The 12,328-nt window shown below is 47.6% G+C and overlaps 1 protein-coding gene across 1 annotated transcript in view; it reads left to right on the top strand.

Annotated features, from left to right (window-relative positions):
* The window catches only part of LOC120225136 (neuroblastoma-amplified sequence-like), a 231,412-nt gene extending 219,342 nt beyond the window's left edge, over window positions 1-12,070 (top strand). Inside the window, exons 33-34 of the mRNA XM_039223359.1 lie at window positions 84-212; window positions 11,645-12,070. Coding sequence (XP_039079290.1) covers window positions 84-212; window positions 11,645-11,920 — 405 coding nt within the window. The 3' untranslated portion in view covers window positions 11,921-12,070. The remainder of the gene's footprint in view (window positions 1-83; window positions 213-11,644) is intronic.
* Window positions 12,071-12,328: the final 258 nt, after the last annotated feature.

Genomic DNA, 12,328 nt, shown 5'->3' with positions numbered 1-12,328 from the left:
GGGAAGACGCTGCCAGCCTGGCGCCTGGCCTACAGAGTGCCTCCTGCTTAGCTGCTCACTTAACTGCACTTTCGTGGTTCCAGGGTGTGAAGGAGCTGAGCTCCCTGCTGCTCAGCCAGTCGCTGCTGCTCCCAGCCCTGAAGCTTCTCCTCGAGAGCCGGGACGAGAGCCTTCACGCAGTGGCGCTGGAGCACATCACTGCCATCGTCAAGGTATCCCCAGTGGGACTTCCCGTTGCCTGTGTTTCAGAGAAATGAATTAGCCTGGTCATTCTCAGAAATCATGTCCATGATTGAGTTAAGACTGTTTTGTCCGCACTGTTCTCTGACCACACTATTCCTGTTTTGTCTAAGAAGGAAATATTTGTTTATTCTATCAACACTTACTAAACTCCTCTCATGAACCAGACTCTGTGTTTATGTGCCGAGAATACAAATCCGAATGATGAAGCGGTTTCTCTCGAGAAGCCGGTGTATTGTACCCTCCAAGGAAATGTCAGAGCAGCCCAGGATGAGTGGGCTTGTCCTTGCCACTTGAAATTTGGATCATAGGGATCGGTCGCGTCAGGCAGGATTCTGTGCCTGGATGTATGTGTTTGGTTACCTGCTAATTAAAGGTGAAACAGTGGCTCTGCAGGTAGTGTTTACCGGCACCATCTGAAATCTCAAGCCCTTATTTCCCCTGGCAAACTACCACGCCATTGAACCAGCGTCCGGGCTTGAGGAATGACGTATGAAAGTCAAGGGTTGAGATTTCTCCCTCAAGGCTGGTTGTCTTGTTATCATGATTAAGGAAGAAACTTGCACTTCCCTTTTAAAATTTTACACTTTAGGAGTAGGTAGCTCAGGGTTGTGTTTTAATGAATTTCTGTTGTATGATCCTTACTGAAATGCTTTTGTAGGGAGATCGTTCGTTCATTGGAAAGTGTGTGTGTGTGTGTGTGTGTGTGTCTTTATGACTGTGTACACACACACTACACACGCAGATAGAATTTTAGGTATGTGTGTATACTCAGGCACATGCACACAAAGTATTTTTTTTTAACAAAAATAGAAGAGGATGTCTTCTGGGGACCAGAGAGGAGAAGGGAATTCTAGAGCCGAGGTACATACTTGCCAAACACGACTCTGAAGAGATTTAATGACCGTGGGTACAGAAAGTTAGGTATATGGTTACAAAAGTAGATACTAATTGCATTTGGAAATAGTCATGATGAGCAAAATGAGAAAAATCTAATGCATTTATTCACTGAGATGTGTTTTTGAAATAATATAAAGCTTCTGTAAATATTTTTATGACCACTCTTCATTATCGCTGATGATTGGTCATTAGCAGGGCCCTCTTTGGAAACAAGACATTCGTAGGGAGTGGAGGGGACCTGTCTGCCGTTACCCCCCCATCCATCTGGGCTCAGATAAACCCTTCATAATGTTGGGAATTGACAAGGAGCTAAGAATTGTGGGGTTTTTTCCCTTAGCCCATTTTTTATTGCAAATCCAAGAAATGGGGAAGAAGGGGAAAACAGAAGAAAATAAGGCTGTATATTTTCAGTGCTTTTCTTTCTCCCCACCATCGTCCACTGTATTAGTGTCTCTGCTTAGGTATTCCCACTAAATTGGCCCTGGGCCTCTCCGAGAATACCCGTGACGTGTTATCCGTCAGCCTCCTGTGTCCATCCTGCGTAGAGCTCGCTAAATGCGTCCTCAGTTCCGCAGGCCAGCATATCAGGTTTCACCTCAAAGGTTCTTCATCTCAAATGCGTCCGTCAGAACTGCAGCTAGAACTGGGGCTCCCTCACTGCTGACTGGCCTTGCTGCACACACACCCCCCCTCGCACACCCACTCCCGCACACGCACACACACCCTCCCACCCCCACACAATACCCGCACATACACATACCCACACACACCTGCACACACACTTGCACACACCCACACACGCCCACACCCCCACACACTCCCACACCCCCTACACAGCCCTGACACACACACTCCCATACTCCCACACACATAGCCCTGACACACACCCCTACAGTCTCACATGCCCCACACACACCCCTGACACACACACCCTCATCCCACACATATACCCACACACACTCCCATATCCCCAGCACACACACACACACATACACACACACACATACACCCCTCCAGTATGCATGCTGTCACACACACACACCCCACACACCTGCACACATTCACATTCCCAACACACTCACACACACTCCCCACACACACTCTCACACACTGCACACATACATCCATACACACTCCCACATACCCCACACACACTCTCACACACCCCACACATATACACGCACACACACTCCCACATTCCCAACACACACACACACTCCCCACACACACCCTCACACACCCCCCACTGCCCACACACTCCCACACCCCCAACACACACTCCCACACACCCCACACGCACATACTCTCACACACACACCCCACACACCTGACATATACACACACTGACACACACCCCACATACACCCTCTACCACTGGCTATCACAATAAGAAGCCAGGTGGGAACACAGCAGCACCCCAGTCACGTGTAAATGATGCTGCATTACCTCTGGCACACTGCCGTGTGACGTGCAGCACTGCTAACGCTCCGTGGTTCTGAAATAGCCCGTGGGTGGCTGGTTTGCTGGGGGTTGTGGTGATGACACCCCAAACTGCTGTGGCCTTCTGAGGCGAAAATCAAAACCCGAGATGTCAGTTGCTGAGAGGAGCTGCTTACTGACCACTGAGACCCTTCCCTGAGGATTGACAGTGACACTTACCTGTCACTTCCCTGCACGCGGGCTGAGGTTCACATTAGGCCACCTCACCTGTGCCTTTAAAGTGTGTTCACAGAAATGCTGAGTATCTCCGAGGAGCCACGGGGTGGCAGGGTTTTCCAGTTTTTAAAAATATTTAACTTTTTTATTTTGAGCTAATTTTATTTTATTTTTTTTTTTAATTTTTTTTTTTTTTTAATGTTTTATTTATTTTTAGGAGAGAGAGAGACAGCGTGAGCAGGGGAGGGTCAGAGAGAGAGGGAGACACAGAATCTGAAGCAGGCTCCAGGCTCCGAGCTGGCAGTCAGCACAGAGCCCGACGCGGGGCTCGAACCCACGAACCGCGAGATCATTACCTAAGCGAAAGTCGGACGCTTAACCGACTAAGCCACCCAGGCGCCCCGATTTTTTTTTTTTGAGCTAATTTTAAATTCGCATTCAGTTGTAGGAAATCTACAGCAGGATCTCTGGTAGCCTCTCCGTCCGGCTTCCCTGATCTCACCATGTCACACGGCTGTAGTGCGACGTTCTGACCAGGATGGTCCTAGGCCCAATCTCTGGGCCTTATTTAGGCTGCACTGGTTTTACAGGCACCCGTTCAGGTGGGAGCCTGTGTGACATCCAGTGAGATCCTGTCCCATGTAGGCTCGTGTCACCACTGCTACAGTCAAGGCACAGAGCACTTCCACCCCAGGGATCCCTAGTGGGGCCCTTTGTGGCCACAGCCACCTCCTCCCTTCCCCTCTTCACCCTTCCCCCCAGCAGCCTGTGACAACTACTAATCTGTTCTCTATCTCTGTCACTTTGTCATTGCAAGAATGTTCTATACTTGAAGAAAGAAATCACTCTAGTTCATCGTTGCTCTCCCAGCACCATTCAAAGGTCATGTGACCCTTCTCTAAGGACGGAGTTTCATGGGCCTTCATATAGGACTCCTGACTAGCTATTTTTATTTTATTAATTTTTTTTCTATTTTTAAATCATATGTGGTATTGCAATGAAAAATATAGTAACATTTGCTTTCTTTCTTTTGTTCATTTGTCTTTACTTTGCTATTCACTCTGTCCATTAGTAGAGGGCCTGAGTTCATTACTAACTTCAGTTTCTCCCTTGTGGTCATTGACGGTAGTTCCTGTTGATGTTAAAAGACAAAACAAAGGGACTCCTCTGACAGGCAGCCGCTCCTGCACAGCACGTGCATCCCGGTGGGAAGATGCCGCCACGTGCTTGCTGTTGGCTTGTATTCTTTCACTCTTGGTTACAAGAGGGCGACAGCTTTACAGGTGCTTACAGCTCAACGGATGATGCGTTAAGTGCTGATGCCGGAGATTGGACTGTATTTCTTCATTTCCTCCTTGAACCTTTTCTGAAATCGCAAACCTCTAGTGTTTATTTAGCATGTAACCTCTTACAAATGGCCAGCAGCCTCTTTTCTGGAACAAGAGAAAGTCTCTCTTAGAGATATTGTCAATGAATAATTAAAACCCAGGTATGGTGTGCATCTTCCTCAGCTGACCATGAGGTTACGTCCCAATAAATCCATTGCAAGTTGGGAATATTGTGAGTCGAAGACACACTTACTGCACGTAACCTGCCAAATACCAGAGCCGAGCCGAGCCTGCCTCACACGTGCTTGGAGCACTTCCGTTAGCCAACATCTGGGCAGAATCACCTAATGCAGAGCCTGCTTTATAGTGAAGTATGAATGTGTCATATAATTTATTGAAGTCTGTCCTAGACGGAACAGCCGTCTAGGTGCAGAAGGCATGTCACCATGTCGGTTGTTGACCCTCGTGATCATGTGGCTGATGGAGAGCTGCAGCCGCTGCCACCAGCCAGCACCATGAGAGAGGACCACACTGCGTATTGCTAGCCTAGGAAAAGATCCAGAATCAAAATGGTGCTTCTACTGAACATGTATTGCTTTTGCATCACTGTGAAGTTGAATAATTATTAAGTCAAAGTATTGCAAGTCAAGGGCCGTCTATATGGACTGCTGGATTCCCTTGTCCATCAGCCTCCATGAGATTCAAGCTCACTTCCAAAACCTTCTCTCCAAGAAGGATTCTAATCTCATCTCTGGAGTATTTTCTCCTGGGAAATTCACTCACTCATTTCCTCAGAGCAGGCAGACATTGATTTATAAGAGTTCTGTACACTGAAATCCCCTGTTTCATGATTCCAGACTTGTGGTAGCTTCTGTCCTCACCTCTTCTTCTTCTTCAGTGCTGCTCGCCACCTCTGCCCTCACCCTCTTTCCCAGGATCCATCCGGGACTACAGTGCCTGCTGAAGGGAAAACTCGGGGTTACACAGGAGGGGTTACAGACCTCATCACCTGATGAAGCACACTTGTTTGAAGCTAATAATGACCAGCGTCTCTCTTGTATCAGCTCTTTGCCCGGCACCGTGAAAGGCACATCCTCACTTTAACTTTTTACCAATCTTGGGAGAAGATAGCATTCTAGTTTCACAGATGAAAACACAGACCCAGAGGTCATACAGTTAGGAACCACTGGAGCTGAAATTTAAACCGTAGATCCACCGTTCAAAGCCTATAATGCCACTTGCTTTACTGTAGCGAGGCAGGCTGTCTTAGCCCGGAAATGCGTTGTCTCTGCAGAGAAATGAAATTGCTGAGAGCATCTCGAATCATATCAGCTCTAAGCTGGTCTAACAAGCTGCCCACTATAGGGCTTCCTTTTTCAAACCCATTAGGGTACCTGGGTCTGGGGTGAGCACTGCTGGGGGCCAAGAGCTTATCTCCTCCCAGAGTGCTCTGGGCCATTTTTTGATATACCTCATTGGTAAGAGAGCACATCTGGATTGAAAGCTGCACCTTTACCTTGAGCATGTTGATCTTGGCCCTGCCCAATGGAGTTGCTCAGAATTAGATGCCTCCATGGACAGTCCTTCACATATTTAGTATTGGTGATTCCTACCCTCTTTTGTCTTGCCTTGAAGGCACTGGAGCCCACTGACATCACTTACGTGGCTCTGTGTCTAGGTTGGAGGAGGGAGAGCCTTAAAGATTCTCAGGAAAGCATGTTTGGATTAACAGTGTTCTGCAAAACCAAGAGCTCTATCCAGGCTTCCAACTAGTACCTCCATGATGAGAGTCTGTTCCACCCAGAGAGCTCCCTCAGTACTGCATTCTCACAGTTCTCAGCTGGAAGCCTCTGGTGACAGGCAGCTCACTCCCCGTAGGTCAATCTATTCGATTTCTAGGCCTCGTTGGTGGTTGGTTGACTGACTTAGTTGAACAGATATGTTAAGCATCCGTCGCGCACGCCGGTTACTGTGTGCAGGACTGAGGAGTGGGCAGCACGTGTGCAAAGATGACATAAAATAATATCTTCTGTTTAAAGGAATTCTATGCAGATTCACACATGAAATGATAGTGCAAGAAATGAAAGTAGGAACAGGGTAAGTACAAAGCATGGAACCAGCCAAACTCAGGGCCCGTATGACACAGTGTTTGCTGTGCTCATAGAGGCGAGCAGGCTGGGCTTTTCAAAGATTCTCTCCCATTGCTGGAGCAAAAGTTAGATGCTTTGTCCTAATTTTGGTTTCAGAAGAGGCATATGCGAGGGGAGGCTGGTATGTAAGTGAGGTCTAAATATCTTTAAAATAAACAGAAAACAAAAGAAACCATGCAGGTTTATATACTTATCCGAGTATACGCTCGGGCTGCCCCTTTAGTTTCCTGCCCTTGCAGTTCATGTTTAATAACTTTTATTAGTAGCAGTGTATGTAAAAATGAGACAAGTACCCTGTCCTCCAGTAAACAGGGAAATAATATTAAATAATCTTCTTCAGAGTAATTGGAATGAGGCCCCACATACATTACACTACCGAATTTCAGTTTAGCTCATTACTATAATTACTCTTAGTTTTGTATAGATCCATAAAATCAGAGATTTTAATTCAGAAAAGGTTCATTACCTGTTGTTGAAACCGGAATTAAGAAGATAACATTTTAATGGCTTGGAAGACAGTAGCACTTGGTGCTTTAATAGATTTATTTCCCAAGATCTGCAACGTTTCTTTTATTCTCAAAAATTAATTACTGACAGAAGAAATAATCAGTGACTGAGATGGCATAAAATGAGCATTTACTCATTTTATGATAGTCGGGTACCCTCCCCTTCTGGAACATGCTTCATGCCTGGTTTGTTTGACTCTAACAACTTTGGCCATTTACTGAACCTGAACTCTGCACCAGGCATTGTACTGAGCACATAACGGCATAGATTATCGCAACCCACAGAGATTGTCTGTTTTTCAGATATGGGATCTGGGGCCCGGAGAGATTGTCCTTAACAAGGTCGCACAGCTGTCCAGCAAAGAAACCAGGACTGGAAATTGGTCTCTGGCCCAAAGTCTGTCTTTTTTTCCCAAGACCAGCCTGCCTCTGACTCGAATTCAGAGTTATTTGATCAGAGGAATTAAATCAACTGACCCTCCTGGACTTGTCTCATATTTATTTCAAACATCCAGCTGAGTCCAAAAATGACAGAATGTATTTTTTTTTCCTCAAACCCTAAAAGCACCAATCAAGCAAATGTCAGGGATGTGTGATTTTCCACAGACTATATACCAAAATAATTCTTGATCAATTAAAAAGTTACATATCTTTAAAAGTCAGAAAAGAGTGTGTGTCTGAGATCCTTTGAGGAATTCTAAAACCTTTAGTATTTAAAGCAATAGAAAAAAAATCATAAAGGAACAGTTCTTTTCCTGACATCATAAAAATGTTAAAACTTCCGTAAAACAAATAATAAAAACAGAACTGTGAACAGATTAGAATTTGTATTATAACTAAAATCAGGGTCAATAATTTAAGTTCTAGAACTCAAAGAAAGCATATACATAAAAAAATTCATTTGTAGTATTTCAGAAATTTCAGACATTTAAAAACAGCTGAAATATCCATAGCAGGAAAAGCTATAGAACTGTCATCTCCATTCAATAGACTATTTTGTAGCCATTACAGTCTTTAAGAATGAAAATTATGTAGAAGCACTTATAAATCTTTTAACATTGCGAGTGAAGGAGACCCACAGTCTCTGCACGTGGAGAATTACTGGAGGGGAAAGTAATTTCCTTGTGGGATCCACATGGAGAGGATTTGTTTTTTCAAACTACTTCCACCCCTTTTTTTTTTTTTTTTTTTTTAATTTCAAAGAGGAAAATACACCAGGCTAGAATGCTTGATGGGTGACGACCGGGCTTGCAATATTTTAAGTTAGAATTTCAGTCAAAATCAAGAAAAATGAAGAAAAGTTGAGGCTCAGCACGTTAAGCTGGCAGCTCGGCAGTGTGGCTGGCACGCTTGGGAAGGTCTGGGGCGCCGCGGGGCACTCTGATGGACTGAGAACAGCGACTCAGTCTGGCCTTGGTGCCCCGGGGGCCAGAGTGCTTGGTGTGTGACCTTGGCCAGTCCATTTCTTCTCTGACCCTTGAGCTCCTCTTCTTGAAGACGCAGCTGTTGGAATGAGTCCTCCCAAAGGCCATCTATCTTTCCGTATTCTTTATTTTGTCCCAAATCTGCACAGTACACATGTCTCCACAGTATTTTCTGTTGTGTGTGACAATTCTACAGCATGCTCTCCCCATTCTGTACCTTTGGCAAAGAGCCAGAGCCAGGTGCAGGGTCAAAGAAAGGACATAAAACACTTCCATTTTCTTAGGACCTGGTTACGAGAAGCTAAACTAGAATTTCCCCCCCAGGCCTTGGCCTGGCCGCCACCTCGGAAGCCCAGTGCAGGTCAGCAACCTCTGAGGGGGCCAGGGCCCAAGGGGAAACTTTGTATTTCATTTCCTGGACTTCTGCCTTAGGCTTGCTTGCTTGCTTTCCTTTCTTCTTTCTTTCTTTTTCTTAACGTTTTATTATTTATATTTGAAAGAGAGAGCATGAGTGAGGGGGGGGCAGAGGGAGAGTGAGGCAGAGGATCTGAAGCAGGCTCTGCACTGGGAACACAGTGAGCCAATACGAGCCTCGAAATCAGGAACCATGAGATCCTGACCTTAGCCGAAGGCCAATGCTTAACCGACAGAACAACCCAGGCGTCCTTGTCTTCTGCTTTCTTAGCCAAGGGAGTAGACCAAGAGCTTTGAGACGGTTAGCACCTGCCCTGTCCCTGGCCGCCTGCCACTGACCACCCCCCACCACCTGGCCAGGCCAGAGCAGCCATCTGAAAGGCTGGACACATCCAGTAGGAAACCGATTCTGAGGATGTCAGTGCGGCAGAGAGAAGCAAACAGAAGAGAGGAGTATGAGCAGCAGCAGCTGTGGGCATTGACAGAACGCCTCTCTTCCTCCAGCTGAAAAAATCCATCACTCCCTTCCTAGGAAATCTCTCAAGCCCCCAAAGGGAAGGCTTGTGAGTAAACAGAAAGAATAATAAAGGTGTCCTAGCCTTGAAGACTTATTCAGGGCAGTGAAGAAAGTTTTGCCCTGCAGTATTTGGATTTGAGACTGTTATCTGGGTATTTTATCAAACATTTGCCTGTAGCATCCTGGCACACATTTGTTCCCTCCTAGAGGGCTAAGTGCAGGGATTCTTTGTTGTTAAGGGTGAACCAAAAAATTAAACGCACAGTAACTCAGATGTCCTGTGTGTGTGTGCGCAGACGCACAGGGAGGCGTCAGTGCTCAGGGAAAGGATGAGCACTTTGGGGCTACTCATTCGTGGATTCGTCCCACAAGCCTTGCCGAGCCCCTAGCTTGTGGCCAACACTGTTCTGGCCACGGGGGATGCAGGGGTAAACAAGGAAGGCGAGACCGTTGCTCTGGAGGTGAAAAAATAATAGGCAAGTAACCTAGTGAGGGATGAGGGCTTCTCTCCCAGCTCACCATTCAGCACCTGCATGACATTGGGCACATGACTTTGACCTCACTGGACCGGTTTCTTCATCCATCAAATGAGATTGTAACTGTCTTACGAGGATGCTTTAAGGTTGTGCTCGCTGGCACATGGATGGCCCTCAGCAAATGGCAGACACGGTGCCAGTGGGGGCAGTACTCACATGGAGCCAAGACTCCTGTTTCCTCGCTACGAAGAAGAAGAGGGAGGGAAGCTGGGAGGAAAGAAGAGACACAGAACCCCCAAGCAGACCCCGCTGGAGATGCTCGTGCCCCTGCAGCAGAAAAGCTGGTCTTCCATGTCCCTTTCCTTTCCCACCACCTCGCCTCTACAAACAACACCCAGCACGAGATGCTAAATTGAGTTCAGCCTAAGTGTCTTCCTGAGCCCCAAGTGGGTGAGCTGCATGTGCTTGTGTTGACAAAAGCGAGAGGCCCAGGGTTTGCAAGAGGCTCTTCAGTTCTAGAATCCGGCTCTGTTCAGACCCCCTGCCGGGAGAGCACTCAGCACGTACGTGCACCATGGACAACAGTGTGACAGCGTTCAATGATGTGGGCACCTCCAGCCGTATAAAAAAAGTTGATTAAACTGGATGCTGGAATAGAAGGACGATGAGGCCTCTGTGCCCTCAACAAGCCCCCAGTCTGGCAAGGGAGACAGACCTACGACTTCCTCCCGCGGGAGGAGCGCATATAAGGAAGGATCAGCTTGGCCGAGAGATGTAGGGAAAATGTCACCCAGAAGATGGCCTTGGAGGTGACGTTTCCGTTGGTTTTAAAGGGTCGCTGAGTTGCAGGAAAGATAGACGCTCTTGGACACGGGGCAGTGATTCTCATCCTCAGAAATGCTCTTGCTTTAATACTTGAAGTCGGGAGAAACAGTTGACCTCACCTTCAGTAGCCTTTCCTCCTGGTGACAGAGCAGGGGATAACATCGTTGGACCAAGCATTAGTTAGTTGGCTCTGAAATGCCACATTATTTCTGTGGTCGCTACAACAACCAAAGTTACTGAAAATGTGCAGTGACATTAGGAAGGACTGTCCTGAAGCTGTTTTATGACACCCCCATGTAAATGAGGAGCTCGGGCTTTTGATGTGTGATTAGTGTTGACTTGATTGCCTACAAAAAAATATGGACAATAATAGAAAATAGAAAAGCATGTGCTAAGTGTCAAACCTGTGGAAAACCATACAGAGAATAAGCAGATAAGACCAGGGAGGAAACAGAGGATATGCAGGCTGAAAGAGCCTATAAAACAGGCCACCTAACATTGGTCTCCAGGGTTATATAAAAATGCCTTAAAGAGGTAAGTTTGGTACTGAGCTTTCTAGAAGCTTAAGCAAGAACGACCTAAAGCCTTCCTGTCCGTTGTCCTATTTACATCACTGGGGTTGTTGGATATATGTTCTCAGAGGAGTAGATAAAAGGGTTTCCTGTTCCAGAAAGAATTTCTTTTCATGTGCATCTGTGTACAGCAGAGGTTTGGGGTTAAAGAACGTGGGCAGTGGTGAAGCACCAGTGAGATGGTAGTTGTGGTCGTTGAAAGCCCGGGCTCTGGAGTCGAGACTGGCCTGAATGCAGCATCCGGCCTGGCTCAGTGACCTGCCACAATGCGAACCAACACTCTTACATCTCATTTTCCGAGTCCATGACCCCCGGGGTCGATGGGGACATGCCTGGCAGTTTCTGGCCCTCGGTGTCTGGTCGCCGTGGCAGCGGCTCGGGGCGCTTGGCAGGTGGCTGTATCTGCTCAGAACCGTGTCTGTGATCCCGTGTGTGTGTGACCCCAGCCTCACACGCCCGTGTGCGCTCTTTGGCATGAGCGCCATTAGCCCAGGTGAAGGGTGTGGGATGACAAAAGCGGAGGGAAAGGCGGTGTGCAGCAGCCGGGGGGGGGAGGGGGGGGACGGGGTATGATGAGGTCGCCGGCAAGGAGTGAGCAGGGCCCGTCTCACATTCTGCTTGTCTCATTTCTTGAAGGTGAATGACTCCAACTGTGACCAAGAACTTCTTTCCTTGCTCCTGGACGCCAGGCTGCTGGTAAAGTGCGTCTCCACCCCCTTCTACCCACGAATGATCGAGCACCTCTTGGCCAGCCCGCAGCAGGGGCCCTGGGATGCGGAGGGACTGGCCAGACAGCTGCGGGAGGCTGGCCACAGGGCCGAAGCTGGGTCGCTCCTCCTGGCCGTGCGGGGGACGCACCGGGCCTTGCGAACCTTCAGCGCAGCGCTCAGCGCGGGGCAGCACTGGGTGTGAGCCCACCCCGGGTCTACCCGGTCAAGTTCCTCAGCAACCCGGTGGGAAGGAGCCCCACAGCCGAACGCTGTCCCACAGGCCACATGTGCACCTGCTGATTGCTCTCAGTGGTTCCCACAAACTGCAAATAAAGCTGTATATAAGCGATGAGCGTCGTGTCCACGTTTTCTTTCTGGCTGTGACCGGTTAACAGACTTTCTCCTTGACTAAGAGAGACTTGACTCCTCACCCTTTATTTGGAACTGCCTTTTCTGGATAGAATATAATGATTAAGGACATTTGGATGTGTTAGTGGGTAGGGATGCCCTAGAAAGGGACATTGTGGGGGGGACGATCAGTGGTTGAAGCTGATGTCCTGGGACATCGAGAAAGGATGTCTCAAGTCAGTTACGCAACTCTGGGCGAAGT

This window comes from Hyaena hyaena, unplaced genomic scaffold (assembly GCF_003009895.1).
Source record: "Hyaena hyaena isolate Hyena2069 unplaced genomic scaffold, ASM300989v1 scaffold_1348, whole genome shotgun sequence".
NCBI lineage: Eukaryota > Metazoa > Chordata > Mammalia > Carnivora > Hyaenidae > Hyaena > Hyaena hyaena.
Note: the sequence above shows the minus strand (reverse complement) of the source record. Positions and strands in the feature narration are given on the sequence as shown.